At 50.7% G+C, this 20,336-nt stretch overlaps 1 protein-coding gene across 1 annotated transcript in view; it reads left to right on the forward strand.

Annotated features, from left to right (window-relative positions):
* CUNH16orf96 (chromosome unknown C16orf96 homolog) overlaps positions 1–20,336 on the forward strand; it is a 37,798-nt gene that overhangs the window by 10,872 nt on the left and 6,590 nt on the right. Inside the window, exons 2-12 of the mRNA XM_035022477.1 lie at positions 621–725; positions 2,105–2,185; positions 2,346–2,432; positions 2,540–3,809; positions 5,991–6,076; positions 6,398–6,508; positions 10,609–10,683; positions 11,562–11,726; positions 16,193–16,311; positions 17,015–17,077; positions 19,515–19,607. Of these exons, the coding sequence (XP_034878368.1) occupies positions 621–725; positions 2,105–2,185; positions 2,346–2,432; positions 2,540–3,809; positions 5,991–6,076; positions 6,398–6,508; positions 10,609–10,683; positions 11,562–11,726; positions 16,193–16,311; positions 17,015–17,077; positions 19,515–19,607 (2,255 nt within the window). The remainder of the gene's footprint in view (positions 1–620; positions 726–2,104; positions 2,186–2,345; positions 2,433–2,539; positions 3,810–5,990; positions 6,077–6,397; positions 6,509–10,608; positions 10,684–11,561; positions 11,727–16,192; positions 16,312–17,014; positions 17,078–19,514; positions 19,608–20,336) is intronic.

Here is a 20,336-nt window from a genome sequence, read left to right on the forward strand (position 1 = left end):
TGACCCTCCTCCCTCTCATGCTCTCTGTCTCTCATTCTCTCTCTCTCTCATATAAATAAATAAAATCTTTTAAAAAATAAATAAATAAATAAAAATGTAACTCTGGAGGTGCCTGGGTGGCTCAGTCAGTTAAACGTCTGCCTTTGGCTCGGGTCACGATCCCAGAGTCCCAGGATCAAGCCCCATGTCAGGTTTTCTGCTCCGCAGGGAGTCTGCTTCTCCCTCTCCCTCTGATCCTTGCTCCTCTCGTGCTCTCTCTCTCTAATAAATAAAATCTTTAAAAAATATATAAGTAAATAAATAAAAATGTAACTCTGATCATAACTGCCTTGCTGATGTTCCAGTTACTCCCACTGAAAGTCCTGACATGTTTCATAATGAGACGCCTGGTTAATGAATGCATTCAAATGCAGAGTTGTCTCCTTCCCACCCAGGCCACCTGAGATCTCAGCATTGACTTTGGTGTCATTTGCTGGCCTCTGAGCATGTTCCAGCCCAGGCCTTGGTAGAGCTAAGAGGACTTCTTGGATCATGGCCAACAACAGAGAGTTTCTGCATTTTATATGCCTTTTCCCCCAACCACATCAAACTTTACATTTTCCCCTCTTCTTCCCCTTTAGTCCATGAAGACTCTGCAGGATTTGCTTACTGACATTTATGCACTCAGGAACACCATTGAAACTCTCAGAAAGGATGTGGACAGACTGAAGGACATAGTTGACAAGGTAGACCCTCTCCAGCATCTTCTGGGCTGGCCATGCTACTTGGACCTCAGGTGGTTGGGGTGACAGGGTACATCTAAGCAGCCTATTCTTAGTCAAAGAACACAGCTATGAGAGCAGGAGAAGGGGTTAGACATTGCCCAGCCACTTGGCCCATCCCACTAAACTCTCCATGGCTCCCACACTTCTGGGTTATGACATCATTTGTAGGTAACAGAAACCTACTTCATCATGGCTTAGGCAAAAGAAGAGAATTTAATGTCTCATTTACTAAAAAGTCCACAGTTGCCTTCAGGTACAACCAGATCTAAGTGCTCACACTCCATCAACATCTCTCTGTCAGTGATGTTTTTCTGTGGGTTGGCTTCATTCTCAGGCAGGTACTCCCTAAGACTCCAGGCTTGCATACCAACAACTTAGCAGAAAGAGAACACCTTTTCCTATTCTGTAAAGCTCTGTCCACACTGAAATGTGGAACAAACCTAGCACAGGCACACAGGCTCTCGCCCTTGAGAGTCACAAGGACATCAACCCAGGTACATACTCACTCCTTACCATGATGTGTAAGGACACAGAATCCCTGAAGCCTGAGGTCACAGCTGGTGAGTCAGAGCTGGGCTCAGAGGCCAGGCCTCCACACCGGCAGGCTGGTATTGTGGCTGAGGTTTTACAACTTGTCCCCGGATAGCATGGTTTGGTGTATTATCCCCAGTTCACAGGTCAGTGTACACATTTGATTGTCATGGCAACTGTGAGAACTTGGTCTGGGTAGCTCCCATCTGAGAAGAAAGGGCATCACAAAACACTACAAAGAAAAAAAAAAAAAACACTAAAAAGATTCCTTCAACAAATCTGTTGGAGAAAACAGTGCCTCCTCAGCCTACCTCTTGGAGATTCTTAATATACTTTTTTTTTTGCCCACTAAAGGCTCTGAGAAGTCCTGCACTGTAGAAGCCCATTGAATACTTTTTTTTTTTTTAAAGATTTTATTTATTTATTTGAGAGAGAGAGAATGAGAGAGAGCACATGAGAGGGGGGAGGGTCAGAGGGAGAAGCAGACTCCCCGCCGAGCAGGGAGCCCGATGCGGGACTCGATCCAGGGACTCCAGGATCATGACCTGAGCCGAAGGCAGTCGCTTAACCAACTGAGCCACCCAGGCGCCCCATTGAATACTTTTTAAGCCCAGCATTTTCCAAACTTATTTTCCCAGGAAACCGTCTTCCACCCCTTTCCCACTCCCTGGGAAACACTTGCTTTAGAATCTGTTCTTCCTTCTCCAATTCAGTCACTTAGAGCTGAGTCCTTGTCTTTGAGCTGTGGGGCAAGCAGGGCCAGGACCAGAACCTGCACCCCTGGCCCATGGACTCGGCTTATTTGACAGATGCAGCCAGAAAGAATGGATACTTTGTTCGAAGATCTGAAAGGACAGAGCAGGATGATGAGTGCACTGCAGCGGGAAGTGGTAAGAGCTTCCGCTTCCCTTCCCACTCCCCTGACCTCCAGGCGGGGGTGCTGCGGGCAGGGAAGAGTAAGGAAGACAACACAATCTAGAAAGGCAAGTGTGGAAAAGGAGCCACCGAGGGCATCACCCCTCATTCTCAACCTCCTCTCCTGCCCCCCAGGTTACTCTCCAGAGCAAAATCCTCACCATCCCCAAAGCTGAGGACGTGGTGCTCTGGAGCAGCCTCCACGAGGCCATGTTCAACCCCGTGAGTGAAGGAGGAAAAGGAGGGGCAGCAGCGGAGGGTCGGGGAAGGCAGGGTGACCGCTGAGCTGGCCTGGAGCAGCCCTGGGCAGCCTCGCCCCTTTTCTGCAGGGAACTTCTGCAAGAGGAGCTGGTCCAACACAGATTGACGATTCGGACCTGTGGCAGTTGGTGGAGCAGCTCCCAGATACTGGTCTTCCTCAGACCACCGAGTACCGTGAAGCTGTTGGTCGTGTCCAGATCTCAGAGGCCATCCAGAGCCCCAGGTTACTGGAGACTATCTGGCATTACGAGACCCCCAGGCAGCTACAGGAGGAGGAATATGACCAAGCTGTTCTACTCACTGGGGCCCAGGGGCCAGGGCAGGCTCCGGGGCTTGAGCCCGGGTCTATGCCCACACCGGGGCCACAGCCCGAGGCCATACCTGCTCCGGGGCCTGTGCCGGGGCCCAGTCTGACACCGGGGTTCACACTACCACCTTGGCCTCCATTCATACCTGGGCCTGGCCCTGGACCTTGGCCTGCCCTTGGACCTGGGACTGCCCCCGGGCGTGCACCTGCCCCAGGGCTTCAGCCTATGCCAGGAGAACGCTGGCCTTCCCCCAGAGGCTTGTCCAGGGCTAGCACGTGGCCCTTCTGGGGCTCAGGCTTCTTGGAGCCTGCACAGTCCCAGGACTTCAGGTCCCCACTGCCAGCCAGGGAGTTTAGCTCAGTGTGGCCCCGTCTGCTGCAGTCACAGTCTGGCCAGGCAAAGGTGCACCTGCTCCCAGCTGTCTCAGAAATTGAGGAAGACTATGTATCCCAGGACGTGCCAGCCCCTCAGGACAGGGCCCCCGGGGCTGGGGCCCCCAGGGCTGGGGTCCCCAAAGAAGCACCCGCTAAGACTCCCCAGTCTGCCCTTCAGCGCCTGAAGACCACTGCGGCCATCGCGGCCGCCGCCGCGGCCTCCTACACAACAGCTGCCACCTCAGCGGCCCGGAGAGCCGAGGTTGTCGCCAAGGCTGTCAGGGACGCCCCTGCCACCAAGTTGGCCACCACAGCAACATCCGTGGCTGCATCCGGGCCCTTAGGGGCATTCGCAGACAGCCTGGGTGCGGGCTCTTCCCGCGGGGCCTTGGCTTTCACTGAGGACACAGAGGTGGAGGACTTGAAGGTGTTGGGTGAGGACCTCTCTCCGCTGTACCCTGTTACCAGCCTCCCTCCTGAAAGGACCCTGTCCCAGGTCATGCTGGCTGCCCAAAAGGCTGTGACCCCTGAAGACAAGAAGACGGCCGTCAGGTACTCCATGGGCCGCATAGCCCAGATGCCCATTAGACACGACTCCCTGAAAGAAGAGTTTGCCCAGCTGTCATCCACCCTTCAACAGCGCTTGAATTACCTAGGTAGGCCTGGCCTGGTTCAGGCCCTCCCTCCCTGCAGCCTTCGAGAAGTCCCTCGTCTCCTTCATTGAGCTCCCCCAACAAAAGCTGTATTAACCATTAGCCGTTCATTCCTTTGGCTTCAGCATCTGCCTCTTACTAGTCTGTTCTTTCACCACGAATGTACCGTGAGGTCTTCTCATAGGGGAGAGGGGTGGTTAGGGTCTAACGCTGGCCCTGAAGAAGGAAAATCGCATGTCACAATGACTCTGGAAAACTCCCCTTCCACAGTCCATACAACACAGCCCTACTGTACAATGTTTCAATAAGTCTGGATCCCACCAGAATGACCCACTGAACAGACCCCAGATGATGTGGTCCGTGTGGGGTTAGGAGCTACTGCCGGGCAAACATACGTATCCTTAAAGACCACAGAAGCTTTCTGGGTGGCAGCCGAAACGATAGATTTATGCTCCGATTTTATGCCTTTGACGGGCAAAATGCTCGCTGAGGGGAGTGGAGGGCAGAATAGCCTAGTTGAGTAGTTTTCAACCTTGTGCTCCCCTCAGCATCCCCAGGGGGCTGCGCCCCACCCCTGGAGCTTCTGATGTGGTTGGTTTGGGCAGAGCCCAAGAATTTGCATGTCTCAGTCATTCCAGCAGCTGATTCTGCTGCTGGCCGAGGGGACCCACTGTGAGGCCCATTGCCCTACGTTGTTTGAATCGTTATCTTGCTTTTTTTTTTTTTTTTAAGATTTTATTTATTTATTTGACAGAGAGAGACACAGCGAGAGAGGGAACACAAGCAGGGGGAGTGGGAGAGGGAGAAGCAGGCTTCCCGCTGAGCAGGGAGCCTGATGCGGGGCTCTATCCCAGGACCCTGGGATCATGACCTGAGCCGAAGGCAGACGCTTAACAACTGAGCCACCCAGGCCCCTCATTGCTTTTTTTTTTTTTTGCTCCCTGCCAAGCACAGTAGTTGAATTACGTCAAGTCTATAGGTGGCGTTACCCTTAATTGGCAGTGCTGTTCTACAAATCTTGGAAAGAAGACGTGGAACTTCAGCCAGCTAAATAAACTAGGCTGCTCTCAGTGAATACGGGTGTGCAGCTGAGAATACGATAGTAATAGATTTAAATTTAAAAGGTAAAGCCATAATAGCCCAAATTCTACTTCTGACCAGCTGCCACTTTTGTTAAGAAAACTCAAGATAGTTTGTAAACCTATCTTGGCTCAGATTTCTCCTCCCTTCCTAGGTGTGTCCTGTATGTTAGTTTTTAACCTCTTGTCGGGAACTTGATATAGGGTACTTTTTTTTACCCCCTCCTTCTTTGTTAAATCCCCCTTTCTATCTTGTGGTGAGATAATGCACTTCATATACTCTCATAAATAAGGTGCTTTGTAGTTTTGCTCAGGACCTTTTTTTTTTTTTTTTTTTGGAGTTACCTCTGTTCCCAACACAGGGCTCAAACTCACGACCCCAAGATCAAGAGTCATATGCTCTACCAACTGAGCCAGCCAGGTGCCCCAACTCAGGGTCTTTACTGAGAGGGGAGTAAATTCCAGAGAGGCCTCCCTAGGCCTGTGCTGTCTAATATGATAACCAGGAGGCACACGTGGCTATCGGGCATGTGACATGGGGCGAGGTCCAGCACAAATGTGCTCTAAGTGTGAAGTGCACATCAGATATTAAAAACAATATGAAAACATGAACATAAGATATCTCACTTCTTTTTATCCCATATTGAAATGATACTATTTTGAATATATTGGGTTAAATAAAATATCAAAATTAATTTTACCTGTTCCTTTTTTTTTTATTTTCAAAGATTTATTTATTTTAGAGAGAGAGCACAAGTGGGGGTAGGGGCAGAGGGAGAGGGAGAGAGAGAATCTCCAGCAGACTCCTCGCTGAGCATGGAGCCTGATGGGGGGCTCAATTTCACAACCCTGAGATCATGACCTAAACCATATCAAGAGACGGACACTTAACTGACAGAGGCACCCAGGGCCCCCTCCTTTTTTGATTTGTTTAAAGAATGTGGCTCCTAGAAAATTTTAAATGACCTCAGAGGCCCCCAGGCTCATATTCTCTTGCTTTGGACAGTACTACTTCCAACGACTCCTTTCAGAAGCAGGTGGAGCTCTAGATGAAGCCTCTTTGCCCATCCCTGCCCCAGACAGCCACCCCCTCCTTTGCTTTCAGCTAATATGGGAGCCTCCTCCAAGCTTGGGACGACAGTGGACGTACTGCAGGAAAAGATCGGGAGCCTCCAGAGATCCAGGATAAAGGCGAGTGCCCCAGGCAGAAAGAGCTTCAGGGGATGGGCGGCTTGAGGTGGGCTGATGGCAGAGTCCCTGACCCAGGACAGCGTTTGTCTGTCCCATAGCTGGAAAGGCAGCCTGGGGGAGTCAGTGGGACCGAGGAGGCAGACCTGGCAGGTGCAGGGGTCCCAGTGGGTTGTGCCTGTGTGGTTCCCGTGGCAAGGGTCTTTGGGGGCCACCGAGGTGGCAGGCTGGAGACGCACTGGCCTGGTATACTCTTCATGCCCCTTCTCCAGCCATGGTGACCTTAGAAGCAGAGGCCTTTGTGTCCGTGTCTCCCCCTTTTAGGAGGAGGAACTCAAGAGAGTTTGGGGTCACCAGATAGAGAAGATAAAGAATCACCACATCGTGCTGGACAGGGCAGTGGAGAAGCTGCAGATTCGCTTGGATGACTTGAAGGTCTGGGGGCTTGGCTGGGCAGCTGCAGGGAGGGCTCCTCGCTTGGACATTTGGACCCTCCCTGAAGGTCTCACGGATACAGCAATGGTGGGGAAACCAGGGCCGCTGCACTGGCATTTTACTTTGTGTGAATTACACCTCAGTGGAAACAGACAAATTCCACCACCCCCGCTTGCACCCCCAAACATAGAAACGAGGGCCTGAGCAATGTCTGTGTTACAGACCGCTGGGTCAGCCACCCCAGAAGGGTGCCTGGCGCATAGCAAATGCTCAAAATGTGCTGAAGGAATCAGTGAATGAATAAGAGGATCTCTTGCATCAACTCTTAGGTTCCTAACGTTTCCCCTAAGCCAGATTGTTGGTGAATTCTCAGCATTGGGGCATGGGGCGAGGTGGGGGGTGTCTTTCTGAAACGGCAGATTTGCTGACCCCACAATTGTGTAGACACAGAGCGCCTAGCTGGGGCTCACTCGGCCCAACACCCACTCCCATGGGCCTGGAGGGTCTGACTCAGCTGGCCTGATGACCCTGACCTGATGGTCCTCAGGACCTGTCCAGTCCGTGCCTTGTCTCAGAGGTGTCCCCGACCTTTGGAGGAGGACTCAGAGTCATTCCTAGCAGGAGGAGGTGACCTTCCCTCAGAGTATAAGAGACAAAACCCCACACAAAACCACTGGAGATGGTTTCCATGGGGGCTTCCGATTCCAAGTCAGGGGGCTATTGGTGGGATGCACGAGGATGTAGGAGGCGCAAGGCAAAGGCTTATCTCTCCCTCCCAAGACCATGACACAGAGGAATCAGGCTACGACACACACAGGGCGCCTTTGTTGCGGAAAGAACTCCTGAAAGGGGAACCAGTCGTAGCCTGAGCGAGGGTGAGGGTGCTGTGTGTGGCCAGAGGGGCCGCAGGCTTGCCGGCGCAGACTTTTGTGAATGCCGAGATTGGGAACTCCCTTGTCTCTGGCCAGCTCCAGGCCCTCCCTGTCACCTGCCCTGTGGAGAGGCTGGGCTGCTGTGCCCTGCAGGGTGCCTCCCCCGACGGAGACAGGAGCCAGCGCTCTGGCCTGCCCTACGCTGGGGGAGGGAGTCGCTCACTGTCTGCCTCCCGAGTAGCTGTCGCTTATCGAGGGAAACTGCAGAGGACAAGGCCTGACCAAACAGTGCCAAACAGAACAAGTCAGCCTTTGTGCTGCCTGCCCCTGTGCCAACAGGAATCCGTTGCTTATAAACGTTAACCCTGGAAGGACCTGGAGCAGGGTTCCATATACAACCCATGTTTCGTTAAATATTTCCTAAATGAATACAGGCGATAAGAAATCAGCAGCCCTGTGGAGCCCTTCCCGAGGAAACGAGGGAGGGCAGACCCATCCGCCGTGGTTCTCTTGCAACATCTGGAGATGTGACGCTCTCCCTGGATGTCTGCAAGAAACATCAGGAACACAGCAGGTGGCACAAGAAATCCTCTTATTCATTCACTGAGTCATTCAGCCCCTGCTACCAGCATCCACTTTGCACCAGACACCCTGCTCGTGGCTGGTGATGCTGCGGTCAGCAAGACAGACACCCTCCAGGCCCTTCGGGGGGAGGGGTCAGTGGTGCATTTGTTTATTTTTAACTGGAGTGTAATTTATACACAGTAAAATGCCCGAGTCTTTTTTTTTTTTTTAAAGATTTTATTTATTTATTTGAGAGAGAGAGAATGAGAGACAGAGAGCATGAGAGGGAGGAGGGTCAGAGGGAGAAGCAGACTCCCCGCCGAGCAGGGGGCCCGACGCGGGACTCGATCCCGGGACTCCAGGATCATGACCTGAGCCGAAGGCAGTCGCTTAACCAACTGAGCCACCCAGGTGCCCCAAAATGCCCGAGTCTTAAGTCTAAGAGCTCAGTCCATGTCCGCCTGTTTGTGTAGCCATGCCCCCACCATCCAGTCAAGACGGAAATGTTTCCATCCCCTTGGCGTGCTTCTCTGAGAGTTTCCCACCGAGAACCCAGCCAGAAAATAAGTGGGGGCCAAACTCTTTCTTACGGACCTTACGGAAAATGTGATTTGCGTTTTGCAAGGGGACAAGTGTCTTCCATAAGCCAGAGGCTACATTCCAAAACCATTCCTGGAACAAACGGTGATATTCAGAGTTTGGGCTTGGTGCGGGAGGACACGGATAAGGTGGCCAGTGGGTACGGAGTGCTGACTCTGCCAGAATTAGCCAGAAGATGCCACTTCTTGTCTCTCCAGCCTGTGGGAGAGGCATGGGATTAGTGCCCCCTGAAAGAGCAGAAAACCGATCCAGGCAAAGAAGCCAGTTAGGTTCACCCGGCCGGGAGGCAGCCTGGTGTTAGGGTTCAGAGCTCTGGCTGTGGGTTAGATAGGCCTGGGTTTGAATCCCGGTTCTTCCACTGACTTGGGTGTATTTGTTTCCTGGGGCTACCGTAAGAAATGATCGAAAACACTAGGCACCTGTTCCATCACGTTCTGGAGGCTAAAAGCCCCAAATCCAAGTGTTGGCAGGACCTTGCTCTGACGGAAGGCTCTGGGGGAGGATTCTTGCCTCTTCCAATTTCTGGCGGCTCCAGGCATTCCTTGGCTTGTGGCCACATCCGTCCAATCTCTTGTTTCCCTATTCCCTCTGTGTGTCTGTCTTCATCTCCTTATAAGGACATCAGTCGATGGATTCCAGTATGACCTCATCTTAACTAATACATCTGCAAAGACCCTATTTCCAAATAAGGCCACATTCACAGGTTCTGGGAAGGTATGGATTTTGGGGAAGATGTTAATCAACCCAGTACGCCGGTGACCCTAACAGTAGAAGTTAGAAGATCTAAGCCTAATCACTCCTCTTTATTTCTAGATTTTAACTAGAAAGAGCCAAGTGGAGATGTAAGTATTAATATTGGGCCTGATGACTCCAAAAGGTCAGGGCTCTCTGCTGATGTGGGGTTGGAGGAAGCAACCTGACTTGAGGCCCAAACAGGGCCTTCCTTCCACACCTCCACTTCCCATTCTAGACCTTGGGGACCCATCTTCAGGCAAGGTGGATGTAATGGAACTTGGCATTTATTAGAATTAGGTTCAACTTCAGATAACCTAATCTCTCCCCCCGCCCACAAATAACTGACTTAAACCAGGTGTAAGTGTATTTCCCATTCACAGTCAAGAAACTCAGAGGTGGTTGGTCCAGAGCTGGTATAGAACTCCATGGTGTATGACTTCCATTCCCAAGCTCACCTCAAGGAACAAGATGGCTACTGGCGCTCCAGTCATTAACTCTGTCTTCAAGCCGGCAGTGGAGAGGACATACTTCATTAAATATTTCTTATTTTTCCTACCTACTTCCTGCCCACTTCCATTTACACCCCAGTGGTCATACTGAGCTATAAAGGAGGGTGTGAAATGAATTCATGATTCCGGCTGCCAGGTGCCAGCTCAAAGTTTGGGGGCTCTGTTTCTAACGGTGAGAGGGAAACCAGACATGAAGGAAGCAGCAGAAGCCTATTTCCAGCTTTGGAGAAAATGTGGCTGGGGACAAGGCTCTGGGGACATGGCTCAGAAGGTGTGAGGCTCTGAGGCTCTTCCCAAGCAGGTTAGCCGCGGCTGCTGTCACAGGGAGGGTCCGGAAAGTGGAGAGCGGGCAGAGTTAACGGATGGAGCTGGTTCTTCGTGGAGTGAGGGGGTAGGATATGAGAGTTTCCCCCCAACACTGGGGCACAGCATGTGCGCCATGTAAGTGCTTGGTGGATAAATAGACTCCAGTTCTCACCGGGACCCCATTACAGATAAGAGCTGAACTTGCCTCAAACTTCCAGGGAACCAAAGTGTTGACACTCGTTTACATTTTCCTTCCTCAAGTCTGCTCCCCTCCCCCTGTGCCACCAAGTTCCTACGATGCCACCTCTGAGGGGACATCTTGTCCCAAGGCTCACGTTCCTTCCCTTCTGGTCTGGGCATCTGGAATCCACACCTTTGGACGTGCCCACCCTACCTGCTAGCCACCTGGCCCCATTGTCCCTTCCCAGCAGCGTGGCAGGTGTGGACGTGGGAGGAAGACGTTATTTCCAAGGTATCCAGGGATGGGGAACATGCCATTTTCTTCTGTTCTTAGATTGTCCATGCTCAAATTAAAAACCTTGAAATGCACAAGGTGGACAAAAGTGTGATGGAGCAGGAGTTGAAAGAGGTGAGTGGGGGCGCCTGGGTGGCTCAGTCGGTTAAGCATCTGCCTTCAGCTCAGGTCATGATCCCAGGGTCCTGGGATCGAGCCCTGCATCAGGCTCCCTGCTCAGTAGGGAGTCTGCTTCTCCCTCTGCCCCTTCCCCCCTCATGTTTGAGCTCATGCTTGCACTCGTGCACAGTCTCTCTCTCTCTCTCAAAGAAAATCTTAAAAAAAAAAGGGGGGGGGGCGCGTGGGTGGCTCAGTTGGTTAAGCGACTGCCTTCGGCTCAGGTCATGATCCTGGAGTCCCGGGATCGAGTCCCACATCGGGCTCCCTGCTCAGCGAGGAGCCTGCTTCTCCCTCTGACCCTCCCCCCTCTCATGTACTCTCTCTCATTCTCGCTCTCTCAAATAAATAAATAAAATCTTTAAAAAAAAAAAAAAAGGAAAGAAAGAAAGAAAGAGATGAGTGAGCAGCTTCCTCTCTCCTCCCGCCTGTGCATCCTGAGCCCAGCTCTCCCACCCAGGGGAATGGAGTCATCCAGCCAAGACAAAAACCAGGCAGAGAACCTCCCACAGTTTCCTTCCATCTTTCTCATATAGAAAGGCTAGGGAAGCTTCCCCAAAGTTGTCCTGTCAACTCCTATTTTCAGTGACTCAGGATTAATGACAATTTATTATGTGAACTTAAAAATCATGGACCAGCTTCTCCATCCACAGGAAGACCTTGGCTTAGACATGACAGTCATGTTTGAGCCAGTTAGACCCCAAGGTTGAATTTAAACCAAGGCCGGGCATTCAGGGTCCTGGACTAAAAAACACAGACCAGAGTGGTTGGATCCCCCAACTTCCTCCTGCTCCCACCCCAGCATCCCTGGCTCCCTGAGTCCCCTGTGTCTCTAGAAAGCCGACAGGAGCACCCTGGCAAGCAAGGCGAGCCGGGCCGACCTGGAGACAGTGGTGACAGAGCTGAACGAGATGATTCAGGGCATGCTCTTCAGGGTCGTGACCCATGAAGATGCCTGGAAGAAAGCTCTGGAGCAGCTGAGCAAGGACCTGAGCACCAAGGTGAGTACCCCATAGCAGCCGTCACCTGCTGCATAACAAGTAGCCCTGAAATGTGACACCTTGAAACGACAAGTGCTCAGAGTTGCTGAGGGCCAGGAATTGGGGAGCAGCTTAGCTGAGGGACTCAGATTCTCCCGTGAGGCTGCAGTCAAGAGGCCATCCAGGGCTTCAGACCACTAAAGTGCCATTTCCAAGATGGCACCCTCCTGTGGCTGTCAGCAAGACACTGTACTTCCTTGCCACTCAGATTTCCCCTCAAGTCTGCCTGAGTGGCATCACAACATGGTAGCCTACTTCCCCAGAGCGAGTGACCCAGGAGAGCCCTACGGGAGCTGTGTATTGTCTTCTAGGACAGCCACACCGCATCATTTCTGTAGCATCCTATGGTTCCACAGGCGAGCCCTACTCCGTGTGAGAGGGTGTGAGGACCGAGAGGTGTGGGCCAGGAGCACCTTGGAGGCTGACTACCATAACTCTCCTGCCTGGCCCAGCAAAGGGGCATGGCAAGGTGGCGGTGAGGGGGCAGGGGAGATCTGCTGATCATTTATTTCCTCTTCTGTCATTTACTGACCACCTGTGATAAGCCAGACTCTGGAGAAATGTTGATAATGAGTCCCAGCCCCTGCCTTGATCAGGACTGTCCAGTAGAGAGACAGCAACAGTCAAACCAACAATTACAGTGCTGTGCAGCTCCTGAAGTTTGGGTTCAGAGTCCAGCAGCCCTGGGAGCAAGTCCCAGCTCCCCCTGAGCGGCCATGGGCCCCAAGTGGTATGACCTCCCTGAGCCTCAGCTTCCTCCTCCACAAAACGAGGATTTGTTCATTCATCAACTGCGCAGTGGGCACCTACAGTGGATGTAACGACAAGCAAAACAGATACGGACGTGTTTCTCTCAGGGACACGTTCCTCATAAAAGTCACACAGATCAGTGCGGAATCGCAGCCTGAGTGAGTCCAGTCATCTACAGAAAACTGACCTACTTTTCCTCAATAATTCAATGATGGGGTGGGGAAAAGAGTGGAGACAGACACTGTTCTAGATTACAAGTGTCTCCAGAGACAAAACAACCAAACGCAGCTCATGAGGAGACCTGGCTTGTGTCCTGGTTCAGTTGCGCCAGCTCTACACATGGGCTGGGAATTGGTGCAAAGTCAGGAATTCCTGTTCGTGTGTTCGGTGTCCTGAGGGTGTTGTGGTCACGTAAGAAAATGTCCTCACGGTGGGGGGGCGTGGGGGGGCACAGTTGGTGGAGGCTCTGACTCTTGGTTTCAGCTCAGGTCGTGATCTCAGGGTCGTGAGATCGAGCCCCACGTCGGGCTCCATGCTCAGCGCAGGATCAGCTTGAGATTCTCTCTCTCCCTCTGCCCCTCCCCATCTCAAAAATAAATAAAGCTTAAAAAAAAAAAATGTCCTCATGAGTACTATGGTATTTATGAGTGAGGTATCATGGTCTTTCTGTTTTAGAGAAAGAGAACACATGGGGAGGTGGGGGAGGGAGAGAGAATCTCAAGCAGGCTCCACACCCAGCTGGTTAACCTTTAACCATTTTAAAATGACTAAATCGGTGGCATTTTGTACATTTACAGTGTTGTGTAAGCACTACCTCTGTCTGGTGGTAAGACACTATCATCTCCCCAAAAAGAAGCCCATACCCATTTAGGCAGCACCCCCCCCAGCCCCTGGGAACCACTGGCCTTCTTTCTGTCTCTGTGGGTTTGCCTATTCTAGACATTTCATATAAATGGAATCATACAAACTGTGACCTTTTGTGATTGGCTTCTGGCACTTAGCATCATATTTTCAAGGTTCATTTATGGATCAGATCTCCATTCTTTTTTATAGCTGAATACTAATTCCATCGACAAGAGAGACCACATTCTGTTTATTCATTCATCTGTTGATGGACACTTGGGTTGTTTCCACCTTTGACTATTATGAATAATGGTGCTGTGAACATACATGTACACATTTTTGTTTGAATGCCTGTTGTTAGTTCTTTTGGGTAGATAGCCAGGAGTGGAATTGCTGGGTCATATGGTAATCCTCTGTTTAACTTTTTATAGGTAGGGGTGATATATCATGTCTGCAATTCACTCTGAAATGATTCAGAAAATGAACGGATACACATATGTACAGATAAAGAAAATGTGGTAAAATGTTAAAAGTTGATTAAATGGATGTCCAAGTGTCCTTTGGACTATTCTTGCAACTTTTCTGTAGATTTAAAAGTTTTCAAAATAGGAAGCTGGGGGAAAGAGTCTTCTTGGGGTGCTGTGCACTTTGTGTCACCTTGGGTCGGCAGGTAGGTCATGCTGGCCGGTGGTCCCTTCAGTGGTGAAGCAGATTCATCAGGGCCCAGCGATGCTAGGCTGATGTCATCACTGTAAAGGTACATTCCCGCCTTATAAGCAGCAAGTGATTTGGGGGTGACCCTTTGGCACCCTGGAAATGTCTATTGCCTCATTGGCCATTCTTCTAGTGGCTTCCTCATAAATTGAGAATTGTTTCCTGAACTGGTTATTTCATGGTTGCAAAATGGTGAGTTCTCTAATCTTAGCACTGCTTCTCCATTTACCAGCTGGAAATCCATAAAGAAGAGCTCTCCCTCATCAGCTTGAGCCAATTACCCTGAAATATGGTTCTTGCAGGAAAGACAAGAACAATGATTTCCTTAATTACTGGTGTTCAGGAATGATATCACTGCTAAAGACACCTCCAATATATGGTGGCAAATGGAGGTTTCTGGGTTTTGTTTTGTTTTTTTTTAATTTCTTTTTGTGAATGTCACTGTGAATCATGGGTTTTAATGTATTCAATTCGCTCAATCAGTTAAGTTACTATTTCTTTTGTCACTTACGTGTTCTCATCTTTGGCCTGTGAGCTGGCTTCTGAGCCCTTTGACTTGACCCTCTGTCTCAGAAAGTGGCCTTGGTTCCTTAAAGGACAAAATGTTCCAGGCTCATCTTCAACATTCCCTTCCTCAGACCTGATTCAGTCATTTCTCTACAGAGTCTCGGTTCCTGTTAGTGGGGAGTGGTGTTTAGAGACCAAACTGTGGGCACTGGAAGGAACACTTTAAACTACACCCAACAGGGGCGCCTGGGTGGCTCAGTCGTTATGCATCTGCCTTTGGCTCAGGTCATGATCCTGGGGTCCTGGGATCGAGCCCCGTGTTGGGCTCCCTGCTCTGCGGGAGGCCTGCTTCTCCCTCTCCCATTCCCCCTGCTTGTGTTCCTGCTCTCTCTGTGTTTCTCTCTGTCAAATAAATAAAATCTTAAAAAAAAAAAAAAAAAAAGGAACATGTAAACTACGCCCAACATGGGGTTTGCACTCATGACCCCAAGATCAAGAGTCACATGCTGGGTTTAAAAATTCACGAGTCCCGGGCGCCTGGGTGGCTCAGTTGGTTAAGCGACTGCCTTCGGCTCAGGTCATGATCCTGGAGTCCCTGGATCGAGTCCCGCATCGGGCTCCCTGCTCGGCAGGGAGTCTGCTTTGCCCTCTGACCCTATCCCCTCTCGTGTGTTCTCTCTCTCTCATTCTCTCTCTCTCAAATAAATAAAATCTTAAAAAAAAAAATTCACGAGTCCCACTGTGAAAACCAGTCTGGCAGTTTCTCAAAAAGATAAATATAGGGTCACCATACAACTCAGCACTTCCAGGCCCAGGTGTGTACCCAAGAGAAATGAAAATGGGTCCACACAAAAACTTGTACACAAATGTTCATAGCAGCATTACTCATGATAGCCAAAAAGTGGAAGCAACCCAAACGTCCATCAACAGATGGATGGATAAACAAATTGTGGTCTATCCATCCACAAACTGTGGTGGAATATTATTCAAACCATAAGAAGAAATGAAGCTCAGATTCATGCTGCCACCTGGGTGACCCTTGCAGACATGATGCTGAGTGAGAGAAACCAGACACCGAAGGCCATGGATTGTGTGATTCCATTTATATGAAATGTCCAGAACAGGCAAATCCATAGACAAAAACTGGGTTAGTGGGTTGCCTACACCTGGGGGTTTGGAGCTCACTTCGCCACTTGCAATAGCATCCATTAGGAGATGAACCTTAAGCTAAGGTTCCTTTTTGTCATTTTCCTTTTCCTTGACCCCCTCACTGTTTCGGTTTAATCTTTTTTTTTTTTTTTAAGATTTTATTTATTTATTTGAGAGAGAGAAAGAGCACAAGAGGGGGGAGTGGGAGAGGGAGAAGCAGACTCCCTGCCGAGCAGGGAGCCCGATGCGGGACTCGATCCCGGGACTCCAGGATCATGACCTGAGCCGAAGGCAGTCGCCCAACCAACCGAGCCACCCAGGCACCCTCGGCTTAATCTTGTTACACTCTGTGTAACTTTGCTGCAACTCCTTTTCTGGAGTGAAGCAGTGTGGGAGTAGGGGGGTAGGGGGGCGGGGGGGTGAATTAGTTGACTAAATGCTCTTTTCCCTTCGGCTGTTTGCAGCCGGTCCACAGCGATTTGAATGGTCTGAAGAAAGACATGGATGAGATCTGGAAAGTACTCAGGAAGCTCCTGATTGAAGGCCTCCGATTTGACCCTGACAGAGCTGCTGGCTTTAGGAAGTGAGCCCCTCCTGGGTAGGGGTGCAGCTCCCAGAGGCTGGGGAGACCCCCTCTCCAGAGAGGAAACCAGAGGGGAATCCCAGCGGATTCTGGGAAGAAGGGTTCCAGACCTGTGGACCCAGGGGAAAGGAGTGGGGCTTCCTGGCTTCGGGGAGGAGGGTGAAGGTGGGATGGAGCTGAGGGCACCGAGGGGCTCTGGCCTTGGCTGTCGAGGGGCTCCAAGAACCCATCTGCTCCAAAGCCCTCTTGCCACAAATGAAACCAAGGCTCACAGAGGGTAGGGGCCATGCAAGGCCTCACAGAGAGCCTGGGGATCTGGGACTGGAGCCCTCTTGCCATGTCCCCCACCCCATCCAGATAGAGCCCCAGGCAGAGGGACTCAATGTTGGGGTGCGGAAGGAGGTCTCCTGTCCTCAGATGACCCCTCATCCTTCCAAATATCCCCTGTGTAGGGTAGCTTTCCAGAGGCCCCTGGTTTTAAAGACCTCCATTGTGTTGGGGGCAGGAACATTAACTACACACACTATCCCCTACCTGTGCCCCAGGCAGCCACAGGATAGGGATCAGCAGGGGCCAGCAGAGCCGACTTGAGCTGAGCTGGGCCAGGTCAGCGGGGGAGTAGGGTGTGGAGGGTGGTCCTGACCCTGAGGAACAGACAGACCTTCCCCCACGGTGCACCAGCTGACGGCTGGCTGTCTTCCAGGAAACTGTTTGAGCGGGTGAAATGCATCTCCTGCGACCGGCCAGTGGAGCTGATGACGGGCCCGTGAGTACCGCCGCCAGGGGGCGCCCACGCCCACCCGGTCTGTTTGGATTCCCCCTACCTACCCGCCTGGGGAGGTTCTAGGTCCATCATTTATCCGTCCGTCCGTATACATTATTCCGTACACTTGATTTCATTTGCTCCCGGTCCCGGGCAGGGGCACTTGGCATCCCCTCCTTCATCAGCCCTGCCTGGCGCCTGCTGTGTCCCATGCTCAAGATCAACTCCAAAAGCAAAAGGATAGAAGGAAACTGGGGAAAAGCTGAACTTTGTGGGACTTCCTTGCATGTATTTTTAGAGTCTAATACTTTTTATTTATTTAGGTGAAACTCACACACACACACACACCATTTTAAAGTCAACAGTTCAGTGTCATTTGGTGCACATTCACGATGATCTGCAACCATCACCTCTAATTCCAAAGCATTTTCATCTCCCTAAAAGGAAACCCCAGACTCATTAGCAGTCTCCCCCACCCCCGACAACCACTAACTTTCCATCTCTGTGGATTTGCCTATTCTGGACACTCCATATGAATGAAGTCATACGACCTGTGACCTGGTTCTGGCTTCTTTCACTGAGCATCATGTTCTTAAGGTTCATCCACACTGGCGGGTGTCAGTGCCTCATTCCATTTTTTATGGCTGAATTGTATCACATTATATAAGCCGCCCACATTTTGTTTATCCACTTACACGCTGATGAACATTTGGGTTGATTCATCTTTTAGCTCTTGTGATTAGTGCTGCTGTGAACATGCATGTACATAGATTGGCTGGAATACCCGCTTTCCCGTATTTTGCGTATAAACCTGGAGGTGGTGGGAGTGCTGGGTCATGTGGTCCCTTGACAATTAACTCTTTGAAGAACCACCAAAAAACACTCTCATAGGGTTTAAGAGCCCGAATCTTGCAGTGCCCACGCTAGCCTGGCCCCCGTGACCCACGAAGCTCACCACCCTACATCATCAGTCCATGCTCATGGAGGGGCTTTGAGCCTATATCCAGATTTTTTGGTTAAAGCCACAGATCCCTAGTTGCAGCGTTATTTATAATATTTTAAAAAGTAAGAAAGGAAACAATGTGGTGAATGAGTTATGTATATTTACATCAGCTGATATAAGTCATGTCGTAGAAGGAGGTATAATGGAACCTTCTGAGATGTGGAAATGGTTGCAGCTACACCATCCAACGCAGTAGCCAACAGCCACATAGGGTTAATGCGGCTGAAAATGGAATTTTGCGTTTTATTTAAATTTATTTAAATTTAACCATAAATTTAAATACCCGCCGGTGTCCAGTAGTTGCCATATTGGATGGCACAGTCGTGGAAGAATTATTTCGTGGCCTGGAAAAAGGTTCATAATAACTTAAATGAGAAAATCAAGTAGTTTGTGTGTGATCCTATTTTTGTTTTGTTTCGTTTTTTAGCAAGTTTTATTGAGTGATAGCAGTGATAGTATAAAGCTCCCAAGGAGGGAGGGGGCCCAAAGGGGTTGCCCATGATCCTATTTTCGTTAAAAAAAAAAAAAAATACAGGGGTGCCTGGGTGGCTCAGTCGTTAAGCGTCTGCCTTTGGCTCAGGTCATGATCCCAGGGTCCTGGGATCGAGCCCCGCATCGGGCTCCCTGCTCGGCGGGGAGCCTGCTTCTCCCTCTCCCGCTCCCCCTGCTTGTGTTCCCTCTCTCTCTGTCTCTCTCTCTCTGTCAAATAGATAAAATCTTTAAAAAAAAAATACATAAACACAGAAAATTACTGGAAGGACCCATATCAAAATATTTGTCACATGGTTATAGAGCTTTTTGTGTTTATTTGTGCTCTGTCCTTTTTAAAATGCTGACAGTATATATTACTTTAACATTTTATTGTGGTTAAAATGGTAAAGTATGTAAATATTTACGGTGCAACCTGATGAATTTGTACACGTGTATACACCTTTATAACCACCTCTGAGATCAACGTGTACAACAGTTCCCTCTGCTCAGAGAGCTGGTATATATATATATATTTTGTGGAGGTAAAATACACAACACAAATCAACCATTTAAAATTGGGCAGGTCAGGGGCATTTGGTGCCTCAACAATATTGTGCAACCACCACTCCTTCTGGCACCAGAGCATTTTCACCAGCTATCCAGAAGGAAACCCCAGCCCCATTTGTGGCCACTCCCCATCCCCTCCCCCAGCCCCTGGCAACCTCCGATCTGTGTTCTGTTTCTAGGATTCACCTGTTCTGGCTTTTAGTTTTATAATCAGAACAGTTGTTCTTTGTGACTGTCAAAGATCACTGGGGCTCTTTAGGGCCCTGAACGCAGCGGGCTGTGCTGTGGACGTCTCCAAAGAGAGGAATGGGTTTAAGGGTAGACTTCCTGGAGGAGGAGGGAGGCTGGAGCTGTCTGCTGGCCACTTGCACCTCCCCCTGAACTCTTGTCCTCCAACAGGCCACTCATCACCATCCGCAAAGCCCACCTGCTTTCGAGGCTGCGGCCAGCCAGCGCCAACACCTATGAGTACCTGCAGCAGCAACAGTTGAGGTGAGTGGGCTGGGGGCGTGCCCCGCAGAAGCCCTCAGGAGCCCGCAGCCCTGCAGAGACGCCAAGTCCAGTCCCAGGGCATTGCCAGCCATCTGCAAGGGAGCCGTTTGGGGAGGTGGCTGGGGCAGCAGATGGCCTGGGAGAGGACACTGGCAGAAGGGAATGGGCATATTTATTGGGCATCTATTATGGGCGGAGACCGTTGGGGAAGGATTCTCATTTAAATCTCACCACTCCTGTGAGCTAGGATGGACGTGCCCGCCTCCAGCTGCAGGAAGTAAGCGAGGGCCCTGGTCTCCGCTCACTGCACTGAGTGCTTTGCCCTAGCCGACCTCGGCGAATCCTTAAGCCTTCCCTTTGAGGTGTATTCTATCTTCACCACATTTTGTAGTTGAAGGAAATGAGGTTCAGAGAACTTCAGCCACCTGCCCAAGGTCACAACTAGTAAGTGGCAGAGTTGGTGCCTTGACCTGCAGTTTCCCAGCACACCTGGCAGGCTCCCTGGGTCCCGGCCCCACCCTCAACCTCCTGACTTCCCACGCTCTGTGGGTGCTTCCTGCACCCTGGCCTGAGATACTTCTGGCCAAGTGGGGAAATGAAGGCTGACCAATAATCACAGCCACATAAAGGGGAGAGCCATGGGGGCCTGGGCCTGCACCCCCACCTTCCTATGCTTGACTCCTTCTTGAGATCACAGGTTAAAAGCCTTCTGTTGTCGGGCCAGACCAG

This window comes from Mirounga leonina, unplaced genomic scaffold, assembly GCF_011800145.1.
Source record: "Mirounga leonina isolate KUSES-001 unplaced genomic scaffold, KU_Mleo_1.0 Mir_175, whole genome shotgun sequence".
Taxonomy (NCBI): Eukaryota; Metazoa; Chordata; class Mammalia; order Carnivora; family Phocidae; genus Mirounga; species Mirounga leonina.